This window comes from Erythrolamprus reginae, chromosome 10, assembly GCF_031021105.1.
Source record: "Erythrolamprus reginae isolate rEryReg1 chromosome 10, rEryReg1.hap1, whole genome shotgun sequence".
In the NCBI taxonomy this organism is placed as follows: Eukaryota; Metazoa; Chordata; class Lepidosauria; order Squamata; family Dipsadidae; genus Erythrolamprus; species Erythrolamprus reginae.
The window spans coordinates 668290-695539 of record NC_091959.1 but is presented as its reverse complement, the minus strand read 5'-3'; the positions used below and the strand labels follow the sequence as shown (position 1 = coordinate 695539).

The 27250-nt window shown below is 56.3% G+C and overlaps 2 protein-coding genes across 14 annotated transcripts in view; both read left to right on the top strand.

Annotated features, from left to right (window-relative positions):
- Positions 1–487: 487 nt before the first annotated feature.
- Positions 488–24075, top strand: TPM1 (tropomyosin 1). 13 transcript variants are annotated; one of them, XM_070762323.1, is made up of 10 exons: positions 625–826; positions 2207–2332; positions 10149–10282; positions 11126–11243; positions 11992–12062; positions 13033–13108; positions 14546–14608; positions 15367–15436; positions 17199–17277; positions 23164–24075. In XM_070762323.1, the coding sequence occupies exons 1-10, from the start codon at positions 713–715 to the stop codon at positions 23306–23308; spliced, it is 996 nt and encodes a 331-aa protein (XP_070618424.1). In that variant the 5' UTR covers positions 625–712; the 3' UTR covers positions 23309–24075. The 13 variants fall into 13 exon arrangements, with proteins under 13 accessions (XP_070618419.1, XP_070618418.1, XP_070618415.1 ...); XM_070762322.1 differs by lacking the exon at positions 17199–17277 and adding an exon at positions 1896–2021; XM_070762318.1 differs by lacking the exon at positions 17199–17277 and having other exon boundaries at positions 488–826.
- Positions 24076–25552: 1477 nt separating this feature from the next.
- The window catches only part of LACTB (lactamase beta), a 2517-nt gene continuing 819 nt past the window's right edge, over positions 25553–27250 (top strand). Inside the window, exons 1-3 of the mRNA XM_070762751.1 lie at positions 25553–25913; positions 26143–26209; positions 27145–27247. Coding sequence (XP_070618852.1) covers positions 25662–25913; positions 26143–26209; positions 27145–27247 — 422 coding nt within the window. The 5' untranslated portion in view covers positions 25553–25661. The remainder of the gene's footprint in view (positions 25914–26142; positions 26210–27144; positions 27248–27250) is intronic.

Below are 27250 nucleotides of genomic sequence, written 5' to 3'. Positions count from 1 at the left end.
CAAGTGGGCTGCTTTAAGATCTGTGGACTTCAACTCCCAGAATTCCCAGCCAGCATGCTGGGAGTTGAAGTCCACCCATCTTAAAGGTGTCCTGTCCCAAAAGGGCTGGTTTAGAAAGGCTGAAGAACGGCAGGCAGCAATAGCAGAGGGAGTTCAGTTTGTGCTGGGACCCCCCCACAGTCCCCCCCCCCGCCAATGGCTAGCAGACCCAGAAAGTTGGGACCGCTGCCTGCCCTGACAGAGTGACCTCCTCTAGGCTGGGCAGCCGGGCTCCGGCCGCCCAGCCAGTTCCCCCTCCACTTCTGGCGCAGCATGTGGTGCCAAGGGGGGCATTCAGAAGCCTGGGGGGGCGACGGGGATGCGGCCCCCGCCTTGGTCCTCCCGTCGGGTCGGCTGCCGCTGCCCGGGAGCGCCCGCCCTGCGAGGGAGGCCGCCGCCGCCGCCCTGCCCTTCTTTAGGCATCGGCCGGGGCGGGCGGGGCAGGCGGAGGGGGCGGGCGCGCGGGGCTCCTTCCCAAAAAAGCATTGGCTGCCCGGCGGAATGCGGCGCCCCCCGCCCGCCCCGCGAGGGGACTTATCAGCCCGCCGCCGCCGCCGCGCCGCTCGCACTCCGGCTCGCCCGACCGTCCCAGCGCCGCCCGCCGCCGCCTCGTCCTCCTCTTCCTCCTCTTCCTCGACGGACTTCGGGCCGCTGCCCCACCGCCACCGCCGCCATGGACGCCATCAAGAAGAAGATGCAGATGCTCAAGCTGGACAAGGAGAACGCGCTGGACCGCGCCGAGCAAGCCGAGGCCGACAAGAAGGGCGCCGAGGAGCGCAGCAAGCAGGTGGGACGCCCGCCGCCCGCCCGGGACGCCCCGAAGGAGGAGGCGGAGGGAATTGGTGGGGGGGACGACTGTCCCCCCTGGACTGGGCTGCCCTTCGCCCGGCTTTGAGTTGGGGCTTCTGGATGCCGGGCGCTCGGTTGGAGGGTCCCGGGTTGGAGGCTTCCGAGAAAAAGCGGCTAAATGGAGTTGCTGGAGCCCCGTTGGTGGGAGGGACCCCCCCTCCTCTCCCGCCCCGCTTCCCGGGAGGAGTTGGAGCCCTTTGGTGGTGGGCTCCAGGAAGACCGGCTGGGAGCCCTTTCCCTCGCTGGGGAGTCTCCCACCATGAGTTGCTCCCCACTGGGGCCCATGGAAGGCTTCCCCACTTGACGCCTTGCGAATGGGCTGGGTCGGGGGTGGGCTACTGCCCGGACAGGGGGTGGGGGTGGAGGGACCGCGGTGGGGGAGCGAAAATGCAGCTCCACCCCAGAGCCCCCCACCGGCACTGAAAGCTGTTGAAAGAAAATGCTGGCGTCCTGCCTAAGCCACGCCCATAGTGTGGTAGTAAGAATTTTGGTAGCCCTTCACTAGGTTGGGACTACACATCCCATCCTTCCCAGCTCAAACAGCCAGGATTGAGGGTGTGGCTGAAGGAAGGTTTTGAGTGAGGGGGGAGCCTGGCCTGGTTTAGGCTCTGGGGCTCCAGCCAAACTAGGGGAAGGCGACTGACTGGGGCATTGAACCCAGAGACCTGAAGGCAGCCCAGCCCCCCTTCCGCCCCCCCCAGGCTCCCCCCTGGCCCTGTTCCTACCCCGTCTCAACCCCCGTGAAGCTGCCTCCTCCTCCGCTAGCCAGGAACCGAGCACACGGGCAGCTTCATTCAGAAAACGGAGAAGGACAGCATACAAATCCAATAAATAATAATAATAATAATAAAACACTTTGAGCCACAAAGTGCCCCAGTTAGGCGGGTTGTGGGAACTCAATGACGGACCGGCTGTGGTTTTGGGGGGGGTGGATGGGAGGGAAGGCCGGACTGGGGGAGATTAAAGGTGCCCCCCACCCTCTTTTTGCCCCCGGCCCGCCTGGCTAGTTGGAGGAAGACATTGTGCAGTTGGAGAAGCAGCTGCGGGTCTCGGAGGACGAGCGGGACCACGTCCTGGAGGAGCTGCATAGCGCAGAGGACAGCCTGCTCACGGCCGACGAGAAGGCCACCCAGGTAGCCTCTCCGGACACTGCGCTAACCTCCTCTTTCTTCTCTCCCCCTTCTCCCCCCTCTGTCCCCCTGCACCCCTTCTTCACGCTGCCTTCACGCCCCCGTCGCGTTGCCTGCTGCACCCCCTCCCCCCACTCCCCCTCATCACCCCCCACCCCTCCCCACCCTGGTCCCCAACCTCCGGGCAGTTGGAAGAGGAGCTGGTGTCCCTGCAAAAGAAGCTGAAGGGGACGGAGGATGAGCTGGACAAATACTCGGAGTCCCTGAAAGACGCCCAGGAGAAGCTGGAGGTGGCTGAGAAGAAGGCGGCAGACGTGAGTACTTCTCTAAGACCCCCCGAGTCTGCCCACCCACCCCCAGGAGCATGTGCCCCCACCTCTCTGCCCCTTCAGGTCACTTGATCTCTCAGCCCCCCCGCCAGGACCCAAGAGGGCCTGGGCACGAGATGTGCCATCCACCTGGGGGGCTCCTGCCGGTCCAGATGTCCAGCCGGCCTGGTTGCCAAGGAAGCAGCCGGAGCTGTTTGGGGGGAGGTTGCATGGAGCCCCCTGCTGTGCAAACACGACCCAGCCTTTCTCCCAGAACCAAATCCTTGGAAACGGACAGGGGCTCCGGTACACAGGGGCCCAAGTGCCTGTCTGGGCCAGGGGGCCTCCTCCCTCTGGAGTCCTTCAGCCGAGATTCCCAAGTGGGAAAAAGTTCCCAGAGGACAAGGGCTGGTGCCCAGAGGGGCCGCAGGGGCCCGGTGCCAAAAGGGGCTTCCTGACATGCCAAGGAGGGAGACTTGCTGGGTCGGCAGTCGGTCCAGGCACAGAGAGACGGTGGGTGGGTGGTGGGTGGGTAGGGGTTATATATAGCTCAGCACTTTATATGGAAGAGGGAGCGAGCGAGCTCCCCCACCCACCTGTCTGGGTATTAAATGGCCCGATGGCCACAGTCCTCCAGCATTCCCGGCCCCACAGCCTGCCCCGCAGTTCGTTCCAAATCTGGGCTGTCGGCCCCTTAAGGTTGGGGGGGAGGGGGAGTCTGACATCCCAAGCAGATGAGGTCATGCGCAGGACAACCACTCTCCTTAAGGGAAAAGAGAGCTGCACTCGCAGGCCGGCTAGAAAGTGCAGCGGTGGTCACATGGGGGGTGGACGAAGGCCCAGCGAGAGCAGCCAGGCCAGAGTGGAGGCAAAGGGAGCGTGAAGTCCAGCTCCTGTTGGAAGGCTGGTCCTGCCCGGCCCAACAGGAACCGGACTTCAACTCTGGAGGCGCAGAGAGGCCGCTGCTCCTGGTCTGGCTCACATGCGCCTTCTGCAGCTCTGTGGCTTTTCCATAGATGGGAGTCAGCATTCCAGCCTGGCGTTTATTTAACTGGTTCAAGGGAACCGCAAATAGATCCCGGGGAAGATATAGGCCTTATAAGGAAGGGAATGCAGACTATTTGGAAATAGCTGGAGTTGAAGGCAGGAGAGGAGGAGGAGGAGGAGGAGGGAGGCCCGAGAAAAGCTTCCGAATTTGCAGAGAGGGTTTTTCCCTCCCTCCAGGGGAAAAGCTTCGTTTCTTTCTAGGCCTGGAGGGGAATCTGGATTTTCCTTGGAAGGAGGGGGGCACCAGCCTTCCTCCCCTCCTTGGGCCCTTAAAAGGCTCTGTGTGTTTTGCAGCAAGGGAGGGGAGGGGGCTGCAGGGCGGAGGCAGAGCTGCCGGGAGAGATGTGCAGGGCGAGGGCAGAGGGAGGGGGGACCAGGAAGCGCTCACCTTTGGTGGCGCGACTGGGCCGTGACTCAGGGCTGGGCCTCTTGCATCACTTCCGTGACGAGTCCGGGCTCTGCCTGAGTAACCGTTGGGGCGGCTGGGAAGGTGCCTCCCCAACGGCTCCCTAACTGCCCGGCTCCTCTTCCCAAAATCCCTTCCCCCTCTGGGGCCCTGCCTGAACATGTCCCCCTGCGCAGAGAAGGGGCCCGGAGCCCTTTGGAGAGGCGGCTTCAAAGCCAAGAGTCTCCCAGTGGCCTCCTCTCCCGTTGGAACCAGGAAGGGGGCGGGTCTCTTAGGGCAAATCTCTCCTCTTGGGGAGTTTTCCCGAGAGAGACAGCTGGGCTCAGAAGCCCCCGGCCCCAATAGAGCAGCCGACGTCTGGTGGCCAAGGAGGTGGATGCTCTCCAGATGTTTGAAGAGCCAGGTGGCCCAGTGGTTGGAGGGCAGCCCTGCAGGCTCCTTCGGCTAACTGCTCGCTGTAGTTCAGCAGTTCAAACCTCACCACGGACTCCTGGCCGACTCCTTCCATCCTTCCGAGGGGGTCAAATGAGGACCCAGATTGTTGGGGGAAGAAGAGGCTGGTTGTGTAATCTGCTTAGCGAGGGCTGTAAAAGCACTACAGCGGCATATAAGTCTAAATTAGCAAAAACTGTGCTAGAAAAAAGATCAGAAGGATTTAGGAGTGGTGATTTCCGACAGTCTCAAAATGGGTGAACAGGCGGTAGGGAAAGCGAGTAGAATGCTTGGCTGCATGGCTAGACGTATAACAAGCAGGAAGAGGGAGATTGGGATCCCACTGTAGAGAGCACTGGTGAGACCCCGTTTGGAATAATACTGTGTTCAGTTCTGGAGACCTCACCTACAAAAAGATGTTGATAAAATTGAAGGGGTCCAAAGATGGGCTACAAAAATGGTGGAAGGTCTTAAGCATGAAACTTTTATCAGGAAAGACTTCAGGAACTTCACCTGAGGACAGAAGGGAAAGGGGGGACACAATTGAAACATTTGAATATGTGAAAGGGATAAATACGGTCCAGGAGGGAAGTGTTTTTAAAAGGAAAATGAACCCAAGAACAAGGGGGCACAATCTGAGGTGAGTTGGGGGAAAGATCCAAAGCCATGTGAGAAAATATGATTTGACTGAAAGAGGAGTAGATGCTTGGAACAAACTTCCAGCAGACGTGGTTGGTCAATGCACAGTCACTGAATGTAAACCTGCCTGGGATAAACATGGATCCATCCTAAGATAAAATACAGGAAATAGTAGAAGGGCAGACGAGATGGACCACAGGGTCCTTTTCTGCCGTCCATCTTCCAGGCTTGTGGCTAAGGGCTGTTGCTGTGGAAGGAGGGGCCAGAGGGAGGCTGGGAAAAGCCGTCAATATCCCATTTCCTGCAGTCAGTTTGGGCTTTTCTCCTTCAGCCCCGTCAGCTCTTCTCCTGCCCTCCTGGACAACCTTGCGGCTCTTTGGACTGAACCAGCGGGATCTGAGTTGCCAGATTCTCCTCCTTGGCTGCCTTGGGCTGCGGTTCCTCCTGATGGATAAGCCGGGAAGGGGAGGGGTCCATCTCCTTGGGCTGCCCTCCCATTTCCTCCCCCATATCTACGGAAAGGGAAAAGGGAGGAACGGGTCAGCCATCAAAGGGGACAGAGCAGGGCTGGGGGGGGGGGGGACACAGAGATGTTGGCTTTGTAGTCCTCACCACCATCTCAGCTCTTTTTGGGTAGCAGAGGGGCCTCCTGTGGGCCTGCTATGGTTCTCCAGGCTTCTCTGAGTGAAGGGGGGGCAGTCTTGCGAACCTCTGCCCCCCACGTCCTTCCATATTGGGAAAGCCGTGACAGGGCCATCACCAAGTAGGCTCTGCTACCGTTTGAGTGAGCATTTCTTTGCCCCTCCTTGAAGAGGGTTGCATTGGGGGGAGGCTTCTGGCCAGCTGTGCCCTTTGTCCCCCCTCTCCAGGTTGTAAACCGCCTTCTTCCCCCTTCTCTCAAGTCCCATCAGCTGCTGCTTTCTTTCCTGCCCTTCCTGGGGTGGGGGGGAGGTTGTGCCTTCTGGGCTTCTTGGGAAGAGCCTCCCAGGGAAAGTCTTCCCAGGCTCCTGGAAGTCGACACAGCAGTTTCTTCCCTTGGGGGTTGTAAGAGGAAATGGGGTGGGGGGGGGTCTGCCAGGTGTGAGGAGGGGGCGGCCTTTCCCCAGCCCAGGAACTGCTGCTCCCTTTGCCTGCCTGGGCCCCCCAGGAGCTTCTCAGAGGAGCCGCGTTTGCGGGATGGAGGATCCTGCGGTGCGCGAGTGAGGCTCCCGGGGAAGGGGCTGCAGGAGCCCCCGATGAGCCCCCCAAAGGGAGGCCCAGACTTCGCTCTCACTCGCGGGGGGGGGACTTCTGCCCTTCCCCCTCGGGGCCCTCTAGAGGGCGCTGGGGAGGGACGAATCCCCTCTGCCCCAACCAAGCGTTGCAGCCTCGGGAACCGGCCGGGCGCCGCCGCATCAGCGCAGGGCGGGCGGGGCGGGCTTGCGGGGGCGTCCAGGCGGGGCGGGGAGGCGGGCGCGGCTGCGGCTGCTCCTCCTCCCTCGGCCGCCCTTCCTCTTCCTCCTCCTCCACCTCCTGCTCCTCTTGCGGCTCCTCCTGCGCGGCGAGCCCGATGGCGGCGGGGCTGAGCTCGCTCGAGGCGGTGCGCAGGAAGATCCGCAGCCTGCAGGACCAGGCCGACGGCGCCGAGGAGCAGGCGGGGCGGCTGCAGCGGGAGCTCGACGAGGAGCGGGCGCTGCGCGAGCAGGTGAGACGCCCCCGCTGCCCCCACGCCCGCCCCACCTGGACGCCCCCACGCCCCTCCCTCCCTCCTTCCGCACTGCGCGCATGGCTCCCGGGTCCGGCTGGAGGGAAGCCGTCGGGGGGCCTTGGCCGCCCTGCAACACCCCCCCGCGGCAGCCCCCCCCTGCCCGGCCAGGTGCGAAGGGCCGAGGCTCCCCCTGCTGCCCCTGCCCCCCCGTCCTCTCCAGGTGGGGGCGCCCCTCCCCCCTTTCTCTTCTGATGCCCCGCCCCCCACGGGCCCCGAGCCCCCCATCCTCGCAGGAAGGCGTGCCTGGGGTGGGTGGGTGGGTGGGGTCCTTTCCTGGCACCTGCTGGGCCTCCCCACGCGGGAACTGGACCCTGACCCCCTGCACATTGCAGAGCTCGAAGCCCTCCAGCCACTGGGACCAGCAGGAGCCTCTAACTGGGAGCCCCAGTCTGGCTGCATTGTTCCTCTCTGGCTGGACAGCTCAAAGGGCCCCTGAGTGTCCCAGGAAGCAGTAAGGGGGGCGGCTTTTGGGGAGACCAGGGGGGAAGGGATGTGGCTGAAGGAGAAGGGGGGCAAGGGGGGGGCTTTTCTCCCAGGCAGCCTCAGGGATTGGAGGCTGACCCGGGAGAGACCCCTCCCACTGCCCACCTTGGCCAGCCAGGGGCTTGGACGGAATCCGGATAGTCTTTCCAAAGACAGAGGCTGATGGGGATTTGGGGCAGGGGGGTGTCTGTTGGGGGGGGGCTGGGTTGCAAAAGGGAAAGTGTGGCTTTCCAATGTCCCTTTGGCCCAACTGCCAGAATCGGCCACCTGGAGTGGAGCTGGATCTTCTCTGCTCGCCTCAATAGTGGTATTTTCGTGACCATATAAGGAGATGGCTTTGCTTTGTGGGAAGTGGAAAGGGCCGGTCATCGGCCCTGCTGGGTTCTCTCTCTTTGGGAACAGGAAGTGGGAGAGTGACCTTTCGGCCTCCCAGGGACGCAGCCAGATCCCTTTGGGGCTGATGATTAACCAGAGCGCCGTGAAAGCAGGCGGGGTGGGTGGGTAATAGTTCTGTTGCGTGGCCTCTGCTCTGCTGTGCCTGCATTCATTGAGAGTGGCCCCTGGAGAAGTCCCTGTAGAAGCCTGGCAAGGGGTTGAGCTGGGTAGGCAAGGGAGCATTGGGGCCTGCAAGAGAAGGCTCTGATGCCCTGTGTGCCCTGGCTGGGGAATTCTGGGAGTTGGAGTCCGCAGGGCTGAAGGGGGCCACGCTTGGAGAGGAGAGCCTTTGCAGACCCCTCCCCCCGTCTCTTCGCGTGGGGCTTGTGGCCTGGCCAGGCAGGTCTTCTGGTGGCTTCCTTCCTGCGTGGCCTGAGCCAAGAGGTCCAGACCTGCTCTGGGTGGCCGAGGGACCTTTGATTGATTGATTGATATTGATTGCATTTATATGCCACTCCTTCCAAATGGACCCAGTGCCTAACAAATGGGATAATTACAATAGTATTAAAATACAGTGAAAAATACACAATAAAATCAGTAATATAAGAACAATAAATAATACATTTAAAAGAACCACACACACACACACACACACACAGCAGTCAATCTAATTCCAGGCCCGCCAGAAAAGGCAGGGTTTAACAGTTTTCCGGAAGACCGCTAGGGTGGAGACCGTGCGAATCTCCGGGTGCAGCTGATTCCACAGGGTCAGAGCCACCACAGAGAAGGCTCTTCCCCGAGGTCCTGCCAACCGACATTGCTTGGTGGACTGGACCCTGGAGAAGGCTGACTCTGTGGGCCCTTACTGGCCGTAATGAGGTCGGAGGCGGTCCCGTAATGGCGGTTACGTCGTTTTAGAAAGCAGTTTGGTGCAAATTGCAATGGCTGCGATCTGCTTTAATTCACCGGTCTCGTTCTTCCCATAGGAATATGGGGCACAGCAAATGGTCCGGTTTTAAATTGCGCTCATTGCTCAGGCTAGAAAAAAAGTCCTCTTTTCTCCGTTTTTTCTTGGCTGCGACATGGAGAGAATGGACAGGCGGTGGCCAAACCAAGGATGTCGGAGGCTGGTTCTGGGGGAGGGGACTGTTCTCCACGGCTCTTTGTGGTTGAATGCCACCTCCCTGCCCACTTAGCAAAAACCAAACATTTCTCTCTTTTCCTTCCTTCCTTCCTTCCTTCTTTCCCATCCTTCCTTCCCTCTGTCCTCCCCCTCCCTCCCTCCTCCCTTCTTTCTCCTTCCTTCCTTCCTCCCTCCCTCCCTTCTTTCCTTCCTTCTTTCCCATCCTTTCTTCCCTCTGTCCTCCCCCTCCCTCCCTCCTTCCTTCCTTCTCCTTCCTTCCTTCCTCCCTTCTTCCCTTCCTTCCTCCCTCCCTTCTTTCCTTCCTTCTTCCTTCCTTTTTTCCTCCCTCCCTTCCTTCTTCCTTCCTTCCTTCTTCCCTCCCTCCCTCCCTTCCATCCTTCCTTCCTTCTTCCCTTCCTTCTTCTCTTCCTTCTTCCCTTCCTTACTTCCCTCTGTCCTCCCCCTCCCTCCTTTCTTCTCCTTCCTTCCTTCCTTCCTCCCTCTCTTCTTTCCTTCTTTCCTTCCTTCTTTCCCATCCTTTCTTCCCTCTGTCCTCCCCTTCCTTCCTTCTTTCCTTCCTTCCTTCCCATCCTTCCTTCCCATCCTTCCTTCCCATCCTTCCTTCCCTCTGTCCTCCCCCTCCCTCCCTCCTCCCTTCCTTCTTCCTTCCTTCCTCCCTTCCTTCTTTCCTTCCTTCCTTCTTTCCCATCCTTTCTTCCCTCTGTCCTCCCTCCCTTCTTTCCTTCCTTCCTTATTCCTTCCTTCCCTCCCTCCTCCCTTCCTTCTTCCTTCCTTCCTCCCTTCCTTCTTTCCTTCCTTCCTTCTTTCCTCCCTTCCTTCCTTCCTCCCTTCCTTCTTTCCTTCCTTCCTTCTTTCCCATCCTTTCTTCCCTCTGTCCTCCCCTTCCTTCCTTCTTTCCTTCCTTCCCTCCCTCCTCCCTTCCTTCTTCCTTCCTTCCTCCCTTCCTTCTTTCCTTCCTTCCTTCTTTCCCATCCTTTCCTCCCTCCCTTCCTTCTTCCTTCCTTCCTTCTTCCCTCCCTCCCTCCCTCCCTTCCATCCTTCCTTCCTTCTTCCCTTCCTTCTTCTCTTCCTTCTTCCCTTCCTTACTTCCCTCTGTCCTCCCCCTCCCTCCTTTCTTCTCCTTCCTTCCTTCCTTCCTCCCTCTCTTCTTTCCTTCTTTCCTTCCTTCTTTCCCATCCTTTCTTCCCTCTGTCCTCCCCTTCCTTCCTTCTTTTCTTCCTTCCTTCCCATCCTTCCTTCCCATCCTTCCTTCCCTCTGTCCTCCCCCTCCCTCCCTCCTCCCTTCCTTCTTCCTTCCTTCCTCCCTTCCTTCTTTCCTTCCTTCCTTCTTTCCCATCCTTTCTTCCCTCCCTCCTCCCTTCCTTCCTCCCTTCCTTCTTCCCTTCCTTCCTCCCTCCCTTCTTTCCTTCCTTCCTTATTCCTTCCTTCTTCCCTCCCTCCCTTCCTTCCTTCTTCCTTCCTTCTTCCCTCCCTCCCTCCCTCCCTTCCATCCTTCCTTCCTTCCTCTCTTCCTCCTTCCCTTCCTTCCTTCCTTCCTTCCTTCTCCCAGGCTGAGAGCGATGTGGCTTCTCTGAACAGGCGTATCCAGCTGGTGGAGGAGGAGCTGGATCGGGCCCAGGAGCGCCTGACAACAGCCCTGCAGAAGCTGGAGGAGGCCGAGAAGGCGGCAGACGAGAGCGAGAGGTGAGGCCGGGGGGGCCCTTGGCAGGGGGGGTGCGCGGCTGGCACAGAGTTTCGCCTCTCGGGATAAGAGGGTGCCCTTTGGGTTCTGGCCTGTTGTCTTAAGGTGAACTCAGTGAAACATCAGAGGTGTAGAATGGGATGGGACCTCAGAGGCCATAAAGACCAACCCCGCACACGGCAGGATTCACTCTGTCATCCACAATGGGGGGGTCTCCAGCCCCTCTTTGGAAACCGGCAGGGAAGGGGAAGAAACCACATGACAGGACCATTTCGGGGACTTTACATCTGTGTTTCTCCATCTTTGCAATTTTAAGACTCCCAACTCCCAGAATTCCCCAGCCAGCCTCACATCTGGTCCAGGGGTGGGCAAAGTTGGCTCTTCTATCACTTACGGACTTCAACTCCCAGAATCCGCGGAGAGGGGCGGCATACAAACCTAAATAATAAATAAATCAATCAATCAATCAATCAATCAATCAATCAATCAATCAATCCCTGAGCCAAGCATGCTAGTTCAGGAATTCTGGGAGTTGAAGTCCACATGTCGTAGAAGAGCCGACTTTGCCTGCCCTGATCTAGGCGAAGAAAGTTGATTAAGGGTTGGAGACTCTTCCAGGGGGCAGAGAGGGAGCCGTCTGAAGGCTTGTGGGTTGGGGGACATGGAGAGATGGGCTTTGGGGGCAGAGGCCTCGCAGGGGGGGGGGGGGGGGCATCCGAGGCTGCCACTTGGCTGGAGCTAGGAAGGGCAGGGGCCTGGGCTGCACTGGGGGATCGGGGCCTCAAGGGTGGTTGCACCCCGAACCGGGCGTGGCTCTTCCCGTGACGCTGCCCTTCCCCCTCCAGAGGCATGAAGGTGATTGAGAGCCGAGCCCTGAAGGGGGAGGAGAAGATGGAGATCCAGGAGATCCAGCTGAAGGAGGCCAAGAACATCGCTGAGGATGCTGACCGGAAGTACGAGGAGGTGAGCCCCCGCTGACCGCCCTGGCCTGGCATCCTGTCTTTGGGAAAGGGAGGGCGGGCCTTGGGCAGCTGGGCTTCAGGCAGTGGGGCGTTCCCACCAGGAATGGGCCGAGGAGCGTGGCAGCCGTTTGTTTATTCATTTACTTATTTTTATTTATTTATTTACTTACTTACTTATTTATTTATTAAATTTGTATGCCGCTCCTCTCCGTAGTCTCGGGGCGGCTAACAACAGTGATAAAAACAGCATGTAACTATCCAATCCAATACTACAATAACTAAAAAAACCCTTATTGTAAAACCAAACATACATACAGACATACCATGCATAGAATTGTAAAGGCCTAGGGGGAAAGAATATCTCAATTCCCCCATGCCTGGCGGCAGAGGTGGGTTTTAAGCAGCTTACGAAAGGCAAGGAGGGTGGGGGCAATTCTAATCTCTGGGGGGAGTTGGTTCCAGAGGGCCGGGGCCGCCACAGAGAAGGCTCTTCCCCTGGGTCCCGCCAAACGACATTGTTTAGTTGACGAGACCCGGAGAAGGCCCACTCTTACTTACTTATTTATTGATTCGATTTCCACGCTGCTCTCCTCCTGAGACTCAGGGCGGCTGACAAGAAATATCTTTCTATGTTTCTATGAAGCAGAGCCGGTCTGCCGGGGATCCAGCCCCCGGAAGGCCCCTGTTGGCTGGAGTGGCCCCTCCTGCCGGCTTCATCCCCCCCCCTTCTGTTCCCTTGGCGTCTCTAGGTGGCCCGGAAGCTGGTGATCATCGAGAGCGACCTGGAGCGCGCAGAAGAGCGGGCCGAGCTCTCTGAAAGGTCAGTCTCCGTCCCTGGGCGGCTGTGACTGCTTCTGGCCTTGCACTGCCTGTGGATGTGGCCGTTCTTGTGTGTGCGGCAACCGTGCCCGACTCTGCGCTCCAGCGGGAGGGGCTGCGGTGTATGTCCATCCGTCCGTCCGTCTGTCCGCCTGCCTGTGTTTGCCTCCGTGTGCTTCGGGCCGTGTCGGGGGCGTTGGGGGAGCTCTGGCGTGGTTGGGGTCACCGCATGTCGCTGGCTCACTGATTTTTGTGAATGGCTCTTGTGCGTTTCCTGTGTCCACTAACAGCCACGCCCGGCAGCTGGAAGAGCAGCTGAGAACCCTGGACCAGACCTTGAAAGCCCTCATGGCGGCCGAGGAAAAGGTACTGGCGCGTCTCAGCGTCCGTCGGTGAATGCCAAGAGCCTTTCGGCTGAGGCGCCTCTCTAGCCGCACTGCTTCCGCCTTCTCGCTGACCTCCTCCTTTGCCTTGCGCCCTTCTGCTCCGCTTGCGTGGCTGTCCGTGGTCTCCGAAAGCGCCAGTCGGATGCGCGTGTGTCTGTGGAAGCCTGGTGGCCGCGACTGAGCCCTGGGAAAGGAGCCGACCTCTCTGGGACCCCGGGGGTGGAGCTGGGAGGGGGGGGCTTCTCAAATGCTGTGGGACTGCAAAAGACCCCCCCCCCTCTGTTTGCAAAGGGCTGCTGGCGTGGCTGCCTTTTATTAGAGCAGGGGGGGCTCCTCTTCCCTGGGGGGCCCTGGCCCTCCTCCCCTGTCTGCCCTCAGCTGCAGGGGGGGCACAGAGGGGATTTGGCCACACTGGGGGTCTCGATTTGGGGTTCCCGAGGGGTGCGGCTGCTTTCGAGAGGCCCTTTCCTGGGGCTTTGGGACTCCGTTTTCATTTTCTCTCGTATCTTTTCTCCCCCTTTTCTCTTCCGGGGCTTGACCGGTCCTTCTCCTGCCCCTTTTCCCGGCTGCGTCCCCCAATAATAGCAAATGTGCTGAACTCGAAGAGGAGTTGAAATCTGTGACCAACAGCCTGAGGTCGCTGGAGGCTCAGGCGGACAAGGTAGGACAGGCAGGGAGGAGCCAGGCCGGAGGTGGTCAGGGCAGTGGCTGCCCCCCAACACAACAAGAGGGGCCTTCCCAGAGACCCGGCCTCCTCCAGCCCACGTCTCTGCCCACCAGTTGCCCCCTGGGGGGATCTGAGGCCTCGTTCGGAGTCAAACACTGGCGGGCAGAAGGGCTTTGACCCCCAGAATCTCCCAGCCGACCTAGATGGACACCAGCCCCCCCGGGTGGGGCATTCTGTGAATTAAAGCCCTCCTGCCTGAAAGGGGTCCAGCTAAGAATGGCCGCTCTTCTGCACCGCTCTGGGTCTCATCTCTGGGCATCCTGAAATCACCAGAAGGTCTTTTGAGCAGTTGGGGGTCTCACCTGGCAGCGAAGGGGAAGGGAAGGAGCGTGAGAGTATTTCATGAGTCTGCACACCCGTCAGATTTTCAGGGATTCGCAATTTTCTCCCAGAGTGATTAAAAAAAACCCTTTATCCAACTTTGTCACCATCCAGGTTTGGATCAGTGGGTCATCTTGGCCCCCCAGCTGAGAGGGTGCCAAGGACGCCCCAGTCCAAGTTGATTGCCCTCCCTTGGGTCTGCCCTGCTCCTCTTTCCTCGGGGGGCGAGGGGGGGAGCCTGGCTCCAGGAGAGAAAGTGCTGCCCCTCTTGTGACCTTGCAAAGGGGCTCAGGGCCACCTCTGCCCTTGTCAGCCAGGGGGCGGCTTCATCCTGCAAAGCCCCCAAGCGTGGCTCCCCCAAGCAGCCAGATCGGAAGTGAAGAGCAGCCGTCAGCCTCGGGGAGGGGAGGGGGGCTCCCCAGGGGGGCTCTTCCCGGGCTCCCTCGGAGGCCTGTTTTTGTCCCCCATGGGAGTCTCAAGAGGCCCACGGCCCCCTTCTCCCGCCTCACCCGTCTTTCGGGCAGCCTGCAAAAAAGGGACGTCCGAGGGTCCCCTCAGTTTCATGCTAACATTGCCCTGGGCTGAGCGAGGGAGGGAGGGGCCCCTGCAGCCCTGGGCGGTTGTGCAGCCCTGGTGGGCAAAAGCGGCTCCTCCTGCAGGGGAAGAAACCGTCCACTTTGGGGGGCTCAGGCGACTTTCTGCGTTGGGAAGCTGGACTTTTGGAACTGGTGGCGGGCCAGGATTCTTTAGTGGTGTGAAAAATACTGCCCTGCCCAAAGCCTACACACACACACACACACCAGCCTTAGACTGCAGCTTCCCCCTGACACACACACACACACACACACAGCATGATGGGAGTTGGAGTGCAGCCTCCGTGGACGGGGCCTCCTTTCCATGGGCTGCAGCCCCGTCCGAGGAAGCCTCCCGCCTGACTCTGAGCTGGCAGCCTCGCAGGGCCCCTCTGGTGCAACCGGTTTGGGGAGGGCGGCTGGCCGGGTGGCCGGGCGTGTTTCCTCACACGGGGCGTGTTGTGTGACCCCCTTGCAGTACTCGCAGAAGGAAGACAAGTACGAGGAGGAGATCAAGGTCCTGACTGACAAACTGAAAGAGGTAAAGTTTCCCCAAAAGTAGAATGACCCTTGCTTGGGTCAACACCGCTGGCCTGTGCTTTCCTTCCTGCAATGCTGAGGCCGTCCGGGGGAGTGTCAGGGGGGGGGGCATACGTGAACTGCACTTTGCCCTAAAGCCCCTTGCCCCCTTCATCACCGGCTCCCCTGCAGTCAAAGGAGAGGGGCCACCTTTGTGGAGGCCCACCAGACCCCTGGGCAGCCGGGTGGCAGAGTTGCAGGGCTCTTGTGTGGGGAATGTTGCACAAACGGGATGAGAATTCCTACTCTGGTCGTATGCTGAGGGCCCGGATCCTTCCTTCCTTCCTTCCTTCCTTCCTTCCTTCCTTCCTTCCTTCCTTCCTTCCTTCCTTCCTTCCTTCCTTCCTTCCTCTCTCTCCTTTCTCCCTCCCTTGGTTCCTTCCTTCCTCATCTTCCTTTCTTCTTTCTTCCCCCCCTCTTTCTCTTCCCTTCCTCCCCTTCTCTGTCTCCTTCCTCCTCTCCTTCCTTCTTCCTTCCTTTCTTCCTCCCTCCCCGTTCCCAGTCCGTGCGTCCTCTGACCAGCTTCCTGGTGCTCTTTTGGGGCTTCCTCTGCAGGGAGCACCCTTCTTTTTCTGATGGGCCAGCTGAACACACCGTGGGCTGCTCCAGCTCCAGTGTTGGGGGGGGGGGCAGCTCTTTGTATTGCTTGCTGTGTGTCCAGTGGCTTCTTCTGGTGGGCCGAGCCGCCTCCTGACCCGCCTACCTGTGCTTTGACCACAGGCTGAGACCCGAGCTGAATTTGCAGAGAGGTCGGTAACCAAGCTGGAGAAGAGCATTGACGACTTAGAAGGTAGGTTCCTTGGCGGTTCTGGTTCTCCTCCAGCCACTGCCCTGGCCACTCTCCCTGGCTGGACACTGACCGCTGGTCCCTCTGGGCATTTCCCTCTGAAGCAAGCGATGAGGGGGGTCTTTCAGCCCTTTGGCAGGGGTCTCAGCCCCAGGCCTCAGCCCCCCCACCCCCGCCCTGGGAGGTTCCATGGGTGGGGAGAGCAGACAGCGGCACAGCTTTAATGGGCATAAAAGGGGGGGGGGGGGTGGACATCTGAACGAATGTAAAAGTTGGTGGATATTTTATTCTCCCAAGGCCTCTGGTCCATTGTCCTCCCAGTCTGAGCTTCCTTCCCCTCGGTCAGGAGTCTCAACAGTCTGCTTGAGTCCCAGAGGCCAAAACGGGATGGTCGTCCCAGGGGGCTTTGGGGTGGCAACCTCTGGCTTGTTTGCCTGGGAACAGACTGGCCTGTGTGGCTCTGCACAACCCCTTGGCCAACGGTTGCGACTGTGGGGTTTGTTTTTCCTCCTGTGGAAGGATTTCACTATTAGCAGCCTCACAGGAATCTGCTTCCGAAGACCAGGAAGGGACCTCGGGTGGTGGGGGAAGGGCCACCCGGGCATCTCCTTCCTGGGGAGGGGGGAGCACTTGGGCAGATGCCCGGTGGGGGCCTGTAAGAAGCCCAGAGGCTGAAGCTGCCATTTGGGACCTCAGCTTTGGGGTGAATGGCAAGGGGGGGACACACCATTTGGGGCCCCCCATGCTTGGCCTCAGTTGGGGATGCTCTCTGGGAGAAGATTCCCTCTCGAAAGGGATCCAGACCGGGGAGACTGAAGGAGGAGGTTGGTGGTTGGTGGAGAAGAGCCTCCACCCGTGGTTCTCAACCCGGGGATCAGGACCCCTTTGGGGGGTCGAATGAGTGTTTCACAGGGGTCACCTAAGACCACATGGGAAAAGACAAATCTCCCCTGGTGTTAGGAGCTCAGGTTTCTATTCTGGCCTCTTGGGACATACGCTGCTCAGAAAAATACAGGGAACACTTGAGAAACACAATACAACTCCAAGTCAGTGAAACTTCTGTGAAATCAAACTGTCCACTTAGGAAGCAACAATGATTGACCATCAATTTCACCTGCTGTGGTGCACATCCAACTTTGTACCGAACAAAGAGGATTCCATGAGAATATTCCATTCATTCAGATTAGGAGGTTTTATTTGAGGGTTCCCTTTATTTTTTTGAGCAGCGTATTTATACAATCAGGCGTTTGCAGTGGGGGTCTCCCTCTGACCTTCCTGCCAATCAGCTCCAATCTCTGTTGGGAGAATTGGCACTTGACTTATGGTTGGGGGTCACCACAACAGGAGGGACTGTATTAAGGGGTCGTGGCATTAGAAAGGTTGAGAACCACTGTTCCAAACTCTCTCTGGTCTGAGGTCCTCCGAAGGGTACGGTGGGAGATGGAGACGGTGGGAAGGTCTCTCCCCCCACCCAGAGGGGCCTCCTGGAGACCCAGGCCCACCCAGAAGGGCCTTCTCTGCTACAGGCCCCCCAGGAGCCTCCTGCTTTCCCGCCTGCCAGCCCGGCTTTCCCTCGCTCTTTATTTTGTGGGTGCCCCTTCAAGCCCTCCTCCTGACCTCTGTTGTGTTTTGTCCCACACTCTCCCTCCCACCCACCGATGGCTGCACCCCCTCCTCCCTCCTCCGGCCGGACCCCTGGACGGTGCTTCCTTCTTCACCTGCCTCCTCTTTGCACCCCCACCACCTTTTCCTCGGCAACTCCCAGACGAGTTGTATTCCCAGAAACTCAAGTACAAAGCCATCAGCGAGGAGCTGGATCACGCCCTCAACGACATGACCTCCATGTAAATGGCACCTTGTTTTTCTGCCTCCGCCTGGTTTCCTCCCCCCCCATTCCCCTCCCGCATGGTCTCAGGTCAGCCTTGCCCAGTCCGACCACCCTTGCTCCTTCCGTCCTGCACATTGTGCGTGGGAGGGGGCTCTTTCAAGCGCTTTCTGTTTTCCTAAGTTTCTGGTCCTCAGTGTTTTGGGGAGGACTGGCACAGAAGGCAATTGGCAGGCAGCAGGTGGCACGGCCCCTTATTCATGCCAATACTGTTGAATTTAGCCCTGGGTTTCAGCAGCTTCCCGGACTCTCTAATGCAGTGTTTCCCAACCTTGGCAACTTGAAGATATTTGGACTTCAACTCCCAGAATTCCCCAGCCAGCAAATTGGGGAATTCTGGGAGTTGAAGTCCAGATATCTTCAAGTTGCCACGGTTGGGAAACACTGGTCTAATGAGAAGGCAAGAGAGCGAATAGTCATTAAGTGTTGATTTATTATTATTATTATTATTATTATTATTATTATTATTATTATTAGATTTGAACTGTTTTTATTGTTGTATTTATTCCAATTGTTAGCCGCTCAGAGTCCTTTTGGAGTGAGCGGCATATAAATACAATAAATAAAATAAAAATTAAAAAATTATCTGAGACGGTTCCGAATGAAGGACGGGGGAGCGAGCGTCCTGCCTGGGCAATTCAGGGCGAGGCTGACCTGAAGGAGGAGTGGCCCCTCCCTTCCCTCCACTTGGTTCCGTGCTGTTTTCTTATATCCTTAATTTCCCCTTTCAGCTCTCTTCCGTTTCAGCATTTCTCTGCTTCCGCACCAAAGCCCACCGGCTCTTTCGGTCGGCAAAGCAAACCCTCTCGGCTATTTCCTCCCTGTAGATGGATGGTGCTTCTAGCCCACAGTGAGGCCCACGGCGCCTGTTGCGCAAGCCCTTTTGTGGAAAACCGTACAATTAACCTGAAAGCCCCCTTTGCTTTTTATTTTAATTAGGCAGTAGGCAAGAGTGAACAAGCACCTTTTTAGCAGAATATTATTGAGACTATTTGTCTTTTGAAAAAGTGTGATATCTATTCAAGAAGTATCCCACCTGTTATGAGTCCATATATTACACATCTACACCTATTAGTGTATCCTTACTGAGAAATCTGCAGCTATCCAGAAACTATTTAAAATGTATAGAACGAGGGGGCACCATCTGAGGTTAGTTGGGGGAAAGATCAGAAGCCACGGGAGAAAATATAATTTAACTGAAAGAGTCGTAGATGCTTGGAACAAACTTCCAGCAGACGTGGTTGGTCAATCCACAGTCACTGAATTTAAACATGCCTGGGATAAAGATAGATCCATCCTAAAATAAAATATACAGGAAATAGTAGAAGGGCAGACTAGATGGACCAGGAAGTCTTTTCCTGCTGTCTGTCTTCTATGGTTCTATGTATTTGGGGGGGGGGGGAGTTTCACCAGTGGGATACAACTCCCTGTGGCCCCTTTTTATTCCAGCACAATAGTTTTAGTTTGTGTAGTCCAGCACAACCAGGAGTCCTGAGGTTAAAAAGTGTGTTTTTAAAAAGACTGTCAGTCGTTTCAGGTTTATACTGTGCAAAAAATGCTGAAGGGAAGTCAGTTGTCCCTGACTAATAACTTTCCAACTAACCCTTGTGAAAACGGACTGTACTAACTTATTAAAGAGGGGGGGAAATCCCTAAAGCTAAGTCCCTGCCTGCATGAGATTCACTCACTGCTGTGCAGAAGTTGCAGGTTCTTTCGGAGTGTGGAATCTCTCGGCTGAATTATGCTGTGCGTGGTCTGCCTTCTCCTGCCTTAATTACCAAGCGACCATTGGGCCTGAGTTTTCCCTCCAGTGGTTTGCTTCTGTTGCTCCCTTGGATTCCCAAAGTTCTAGTCTGAATAATCCTCCCTTTTTGCAGGTCCTGGCATATTGGGGAAATTTTATCTAGGCCTGTTTAACATTCTCTGCTGGTTGTTTTGTTTTACAAATTGCTGGGCATTGTGCAGTTGAGGGGATGGGATGTGTGGCATGATTCAAAGGCTGTGAAGAAAAAGTAGAATATTTAACCTAAATCAAGTGATGCTTAGAAGGTTCAGGTGGACCCAGAAAGAGAGAGCAGCCCCTCCCTGCTTGAAAGAGGGTTGGCCAAGGGGGAGGGGACCTTTGGCTGGAGGACGGTCCCTTTACGGGGCTTGCTTGCAAGGGCCAGAAAACAAAAGCCCACCTCGGACTCCCAGCTCCCTCCAGACCTTGAACCCGTTTCCAAAGGGGGGGGGGGTCTTTCCAAAGGGCAGCTCAGATTTTACTCCTAAGCAGAGGAGGAGGGGGACATGCCCAGATCCCCTGGCTTCGGTTTCATGAACGCTCTCTGCAAGGGCAGAGCTTGGAGGCAAAGTTAAAAGAAGGAAAGATTTGATGCCCATCGAGGGGGCTTCCTCCAGGCTGGCCAGACTTTCCCTGGAGGGCTTGGCTCTCTCTCTCTGCCCCCTGCCCCCCCGAGGGTCCTATAGCCTGGCCCTGGGTGCTGGCTGAAAGATGGGGGGTGAAGGGGTTGTCCTAGGACAGATGCTGTTTCTGTTATCCTGATGGATTATTTTCTCCTCTGCTCTCCTTCCTCCCCCATCCCTCCCTCCTTCCCTTCCTTCCTTCCTTCCTTCCTCCATCCCTTCCTTCCTCCTTTCCTTCCTTCCTTCTCCCTCCCTCTCCTCATAATTTTCCTTCCTTCCTCTCTCCCTCCCTCCCTTCCTTCCCTTCTCCATCTTCTCTGCCATTTTTACTTCTGTTTCTTTTATCTTCACACAGATAACTGTCTTTGTTTCACTCCTCCCGAGACCTCTCTTCCTCCGTCAGCCTGGCTGAACCATCTTTCCCAAGCTGGTGCCTGCTGTCCAGTTCCTTGCCCTGCCCTGCCCTCCCCCCTCTTCCCCAGGGGCTCACCCACCGGATGGGGAGGGGGCTCCTTCCCTCCCCACTCCCCACCCCCCAATTTGGGCCTTTCAACTGTACAGGAACTCTACAACTTTCACTGTAAAATAAATGAAAAACCCCGACGTCGTATCTTGTTTTGCTGCTCCTTCTGCCTTTTATTTATGTCCTCCATTTCGAGTATGAATAAAGTGAAAACATTTGCTTTCTTCTGTTAGGGATTCATTCTTTTCTCCCCCCCCCCCCCCCGCCTGTTCCTTTTTTTATTCTTTTTCTCCCCCGGCCCTTTTCACAGCCCATGCAGGGGGGGGGGGGGCTGAAGAGCTTGGAGGGGGGGGTTTCCGCAGGGGAGGGGGAGTTTGCTTCGGTCCCTTGCTGGATGAGCAGCCTGGTCTTCACTGGGGGGGCACAGCGGGGGGGGGCATTGTGGCAAGAGGTGGATCTCTTGGGCTGAGGAGAAGGGGCTGCAATGGGAACTGCACACCTGGAGGACCCCCTGCACACCTGGCTGGAGGGGGGGTTGGGGACAGGGGGGGGAGATGGAAGGCCATTCCGGGCTTCCTGCTGTGCTGACGTGGGCTGCAATGGGGCTTTGGCTTAGCAGTTCTGGCTCCATCATATAAGCCCCAGTGGGGTTTGGACCAACCCAAAACCGGATTAGTGTGGAGATGGTTGTGAGCTAGTTAAATGCTAGTCAGCCACTGCCCCAAAGATGTTTGCAAGGCGTGGGTCATCAATGCCGCCTTCTTCTTGACTTTGGGTGGCGCAGTGGTTAAACTGCCGGCTGTAGTTCAGCAGTTCAAATCTCCCCATTGGCTCCAGGTTGACTCGTCCTTCCGTCCTTCCGAGGGGGGTCAAATGACGACCCAGATTGTTGGGGGCCAGAGGCTGATTCTGTCAACCGCTTAGAGAGGGCTGTGAAAGCGCTAGGAAGCGGTAGATAAGTCTAAGTGCTATTGCTATTCCTCCCTCTGGCTGGTGGGAATCCCCTTGGCTCTTGAAGGCCAAAGCGAGGCTCCTTGAGTTGACGTCTCTGGGGCAGTTCCAGCAGCTGAGTCCACCCAGAGAGGGAACCTCAGGTGGCTCAGCCCAGAGCAGGCCTATCAACTGGACCTCCTCCCCCAGAGACTACACAAAGAGCGGGAGGGGCCCCAGCCTTCTCTCGGTCTTCCTGAGTCAGTCTCCTGCCAACTGAGGCTCTGGCTTCTAGCATGAAGTTCTGGAGGTCTTGCTCGTCATATCAGCCCAAGAATCCAGATAAACCTGGGTTGGGGACTCAGGACCAGCCAGAGTCACCCGCACGTAACCCAGGCTGAAGGGCCCATGGGAGAATTGCTGGGATGGTCTTACACATGGGCTCCCAGGGATGGGGAGGTAGATCTTGGACCAGGAGTCTCCCTTGCTGGAACTGACCAGTCCTGCGTTATGGCCACCACCAGCACCTGCCCAGCCCTCCCCCTAGCAGAAACCAGTGGAGCTCTTCTGACTGGGAGCGATGGGTTCCCCACGGGGCTGAGCCACGCATGGGCCACCACTGATGGTGGGACCGCCTTCCTTCCTTCCTTCCTTCCTCGAGATGCTTCATCGGAGGAGGTACACAGCGCCTGCCTTGGTGTGTCTGCTCTGTCTCTGTCCTGTCCTACTAAACTGACTTTCTGCAATGTTGACTGTTCGGGGCTAAGCCTTCCTCTCTAACCGTTTCTCTTCTCTCTGCCCTTTTTTTCCTTCCTTCCTTCCTTCTCTCCGCTCTCCGACTTGCACAGACCAACTCTACCAGCAGCTGGAGCAAAACCGGCGTCTCACTCGCGAGCTGAAGTTGGCCCTGAATGAGGACTAAGCTTCCGCACTTCCTAACCCACCTGTCTTGGCTCACCTGCCGCGGGACGATGCGAGGGGCCTGGGTCTGCTGCCGGTTGGGGCTGAAGCTGGGGGGGGGGGGGGCTGGGAGGGTTTTCAGATTCTCTCTTGGCATTTCCTGCCCCACCTTAAGATGGGCTGCGCTCTCGGTCAGATCAAAGGAGACCGAGGAGTCTCCGCAGTTTTGCCAGCAGTTCTGGTCTCTTGGGGGGAAAATGCCGAAATTGGGATCTTGGAGAAGTTTGCTTCCTGTTGGGCTCAGGGATGAGATCTGGACGCTCGCTTTTCTAGCCCAAGTCGAGACCACTTTGCACCTGGGCAGCAGAAGGGGCCTTCTGTCAATCACCTCTGCTAGTTTTGTGGTACATTTGCATCGTTGTGAAGTTGCTCCTGCTGTGTTGATTGTATGTGGATCTTGAGCTTTTGTGCTTTTGTCTCTCATCAGAGATGTGTGACGTATTTAATGCCTTTCCTACACAATATGCATGTGACTTTACACTAACAGCTGTTGTGAAAGCTGCTGTACTTTTCCTTTAGCAGCAGAAAAATACCTGACATTTCCCGAGCAGAGAGAGAGAGAGAGAGAGAGAGAGAGAGAGAGAGAGAGAGAGAGAGAGAGAGAGAGATGCCTCTTTCCTTCATATTCTACCCTTTCTGCAGTCCTGGTGGAGTAAAATTGCAAAATACTTTTGTCGGCATTTTTACTCCATGGATTTTTTTTCCTTTTCTCTCTGCTGCAACTTCACTTTCTTCCCATCTTTTAAAATTTGTGATAGAAAAAGAAGGGCAGGTTTTCTTCCTTCTTAGAAGACGGGTTGAGTCAGTCAGTTGCCACAGCCATAACTGACAAATCACCAAACTCCTTTGGGTTTTTTAAGGTGCTCCGGTTCTGTCTTAAATACGCCAAAACAAGTTGGTCACTTGACTTGGCCAAATCAGTTTGGGGCAGTGGCCTGGCTAAACGGTGCTTTTCCCCTTTTGGGATTCAAATACTTTGAATGCCATAGTGAAGCTCTGCACAGGTGTTTTACTGCGACGTTTGCCTTCCTGCCGCTAAAGGATGCCTGTAAATGACCCCCTTTCGTTCTTTTTGACCCACAACAGAAAAAGTGGCCAACGCAAAAGAAGAGAACTTCAATATGCACCAGATGCTGGACCAAACTCTGCTGGAGTTAAACAACATGTGATACGTCTCTTAGCTGGGACGGTGCCAACATCAATTTCAGTTCTAGTTTGTTTGTTTTTTTAAACCCACCTGCTTGCCATGAAACCCTTTGAAATGTGTCCTTATTTTATCATTCCTGCTCCTACACCCACCCCACCCACCCCATGTTGCCACAACCATCCCAGGCCCTGCCGCTCCATCCAAGCGTGGAATCGGGGAAAAGATTAAGACGGGGAACAAGATGAGGGAGTTATGGGGGGCACCTGCCAGCTGTGGGGCGCCCTTCTTGGGACTCCTGTTGCCTACGCTTTGGATGGAGTTGCCAATGCCAATTTTTCTGCAGGCTCCCAAAAAATGGGAATATTCTGTTATTCTTTTCTTAGGATTGCCAAGGTAGATCTCCTTCAGTTTAACCGTCAGGGATGCAGGGCGAAGGGGAGAGGGGATTTTAATTGGCTTGTTTTGAAAGGAAAGGCATCCACGCTGCCCTCCAGCCCCTCCCTGGATAACTCAGCACTTCGCCCAGCCAGGAACTGGGGGTTTTTCCCTCCTGGAGGGACCTGAGGCTCAGCATGAAAAGAAACTTTGAACATCGGAGGCATTTTGGTCTGCAGGAGGTTTTGTGGCGGCTTCGAAGATCCGTTGCGCTTGGGAGTCATCCTTACCTTACACGGAGAACTTCCCACTGCAGTTTTTGTGTCGTCTGAACCAAATACTTTTCCGTGTCTGCCACCTGTTTGTTCGACACGCCTTTCCCTCGTGTTGTTTTGAGCAGTTTCTGTATGTAAACATTGTATAATTGACGATAATGAAATAAAACACATACTCTAGAACATTTTTTTAAAAAACAACGGTTGTAGCCTTGTGATCTTTATTCTGCTGCCTGAAGGGTTCCATCGCTGGACGTTTCCAAGCCAAGTTGGATGGTCATTTGTCTGGGATGGTTTGAGGATTCCTGCTGGGCAGGTGGGTGGAGAACAGGGGTTTTTAGCAATGCCAATATGGGTGGGTTTGGCTGGGGAATTCTGGGAGTTGACGTCTGCCCATCTGAAAGTTGCCAGGTTTGAGAAACTCTGGTCTTCATGTCCACCTTCTTCAACCCTTCAACTCCCAGAATTTCCCAGACAGCCACTGGTCATAAAAATTGCCACAATCGGACATCCAGTTCTAGGGTTTACTTCTCCTTGCAATGCAGTGCGATAGCCAGGCCCTCAACTATGGGACAAAGTTAAACGTTGCAAAATGAAACCAGGCTTTTGTCTGAACTGGAGATAATTTTGGCAAATGATAAACGATTCTGCTTTATGGGGAAAGCGGGAATGAGAGTTAAAACAACAAATGGTGCCAGGGGCCCCATCTGGCCTGCATTTTATGGCACGTTTGAAAATTATTTGGCCTGGCCTGGTGCCCAAGTGGAGGGGTTTAAAACTTAATTAACATTGTATTCCCCTTCATTTCCTGGATTCTGTGCTAGTCCAGTTCACAGGAGGGATTGCGAGTGGCCAAAATGTCTGGCCTCCTGGGCTTCCCCCCTCCCTCCCTCCCCCAACAGGTCATGGCTCCTCCGGTTGTTGATTTTTGGGCTAAAAGGGCAGCAGAGCACACACATCCCTGGGACATTTGACACACACACACACTCTTGGTTTTAACCAGCTGTTTAGTGAACTCAAGACAGCTGAGAAAGGGCTCCAGAGACAATAAGCCTCCTGCTCTTCTGTTGTCCATGGCATCATGGAGGAGGGTCTGCCCAAGGGTGGGACTCAGGGTGCAGAAGGCGGCATGTTGCTTCTGGCCCTGACTTGAGTGGAATTGAGCCCAGGTCCTCTGGGAGCCCTTGGCACTCGCATTTCATTCACTCCTGTCCCATGAGGGGCTAAAATGCAGCTTGTCTTCAGGTAAATACATGAAAACTCCTATGTTTAATAACGACAATTGGGACTGACTAATTGGTTGTTAAATTTAGCTTTTTTTTATTAATTAGATTTTTAAGCCACCCAACTCCTCCCACACTCTGGGTGGCTGCTGAAGTGGTCACTAAGTCAGTGTTTCCCAACCTTGGCAACTTGAAGCGATCTGGACTTCAACTCCCAGAATTCCTGAGCCAGGAATTCTGGAAGTTCACATGACATAGAAGAGCCCACTTTGCCTACCCGTGGACTAGGCCGCAGGGGCGGGGCCTGCGTTGCGGCGCCTGCGTCGTGGCTTCCCCGCCTGCTCAGCCGAGCCGAGCTTCACAGGCCCAGCCTAGGAGCTCCCTCTGCCCCGCCCCCCATCGATGCACCCGGCGCTCGATGCGGCTTCCTGGGGGGGGCGCTCCACCCGGAAATGGGCGGCGGGCCTCGCTCGGGGAGCGTCTGCTCATGCCTGGCCCGTGTCCTAGCAATGCGGGCCTAGCTGGCCGCCAAGCCTGAGCCTAGCGTGAGGCCGGCGGGGCGCGATGTGGCTGCTCCTCCGGAGCGTAGCGGCGCGGCGGGCCGCCCTGCGACTCATGGGAGGCGGTTTCCGCGGCGGAGGCGGCGGAGGCGGTGGCGCTGGGTGGCCCTTGTGGCGGCTGGGCGCGGGGCTGGGCCTGGCGGCGACCGCCGTAGCCGTCGCCGGGCCGGAGAGAGACAGCGAGGAGCGGCCGCCCGGAGAAGCGGCCTTCCAGCGGGCCGTCGCCCGGAGCAGGGAGCTTCTCCAGCGGCTAAAGGTCGGAGGGTAGGGAGCACGTACTCTGAGCATGTGCAGAGTTCCTTCCCCCGGAGGAGCGACTCCCCCTTCCCCCCCGTGGGGTGTCCGGCTGTCCAGGCGCCGCTTATTCCCCCGAGGCCTGGTGGGCGGGGCCGCAGGGCCTCTGGGCCTGGGCCGAGGGTCCCTCCTGGGCAGGGACAGAGCGCTCTTGGCACAGGCGGGGGCTGAGTGATCCTTTTGCTCCCCAGGACCAAGTGGGGATCCCCGGCGTGGTGGTCGGCGTGTCCGTGGACGGGAAAGAGGTCTGGTCGGCAGGTGAGTGGGTGCGTGGCCTGGCCTGGCCTGGCAAAGGGACAGCCCAGCCCGGTTAGGGAAACTAAACAGGAAGGATTAAGAATCATGATCCCTTTTGGGGAAATCTGCAAACATGCCAGGCACCCTTGAATTAAATTGCTCTGAAACGGAACGGATGCTGGAACAAGTGTTTCATTGATATATAAAATTAAATATAATTAAGCACAGGGTTTCCAGCCATACCTGCCCTGCATAAGGAGAAAATATTTGGCTAGTGGAGGGCGTTTGGCCTTCCAGCATCCAGTCTTGTTTTCAGAGCTCAACTGTCTCTTCCATTAATAATATGCATGCTTTTTCAAAGCAAAATTTAAACACTTGTCTATATGCTAATTCTAATTTTTCTTGGCATATGGTGCAATTAAGTGTATTGGAAATCATTCACTTTACATATGGTTCATCCTGGTCTAATAATTATGAGCTGAATTTAATGGATCTAATAAGACTTGCTCAGGAGATTCCTGTCTGCTGAGGTCAAGCCGGTGCTGCTTTGCAATGCTTGCTTTGGCTTCCCGGGCAGCTTGAGGAAGTCTGACTTGTACCAAGGGTGACCTGGGATGAGATCATTCATTTGCCTTCGATTTTGTTTTTGTCTTTTCCCCCCTCACAAACAACACCCAGAGTTAATTGGTGTTTTTCTGTATGTTCATATTGAATAAATAGAAACATCTGGGACACATGTGTTCCTGTTTTAAAGTGCTGTATGTCATGCTTTTCTTTCCTCATGCTAATTTTTTGAATAAAGTGCTGATTCTCGCTGTTCTACTTGTGCAAACTATTAGGCCAAGAAGATACAACCATTGCTGATCTTGTGGGGTGGCATGGAAAGATACTTTGATATTTAGACCATTGGAGGTTTGGGGACGTCCTTGAATAATTGACTCCTGATCCCTTTGAAGGTGTAGGATACGCTGACCTGGAAAACCGTGTGCTGTGCAGTCCAGAGACTGTCCTACGCATTGCCAGCATTAGCAAATCTCTGACCATGGTTGCTGTTGCAAAGCT

What these genes read in the sequence shown, in the direction of transcription:
- TPM1 (XM_070762321.1), top strand. Translation starts at nt 713, where the DNA reads ATGGACGCCATCAAGAAGAAGATGCAGATGCTCAAGCTGGACAAGGAG. An exon ending in GCGGCAGACGAGAGCGAGAG is followed by an intron (nt 10,283 to 11,125) that starts GTGAGGCCGGGG and finishes TTCCCCCTCCAG; the next exon opens with AGGCATGAAGGTGATTGAGA. An exon ending in CGGGCCGAGCTCTCTGAAAG is followed by an intron (nt 12,063 to 12,351) that starts GTCAGTCTCCGT and finishes GTCCACTAACAG; the next exon opens with CCACGCCCGGCAGCTGGAAG.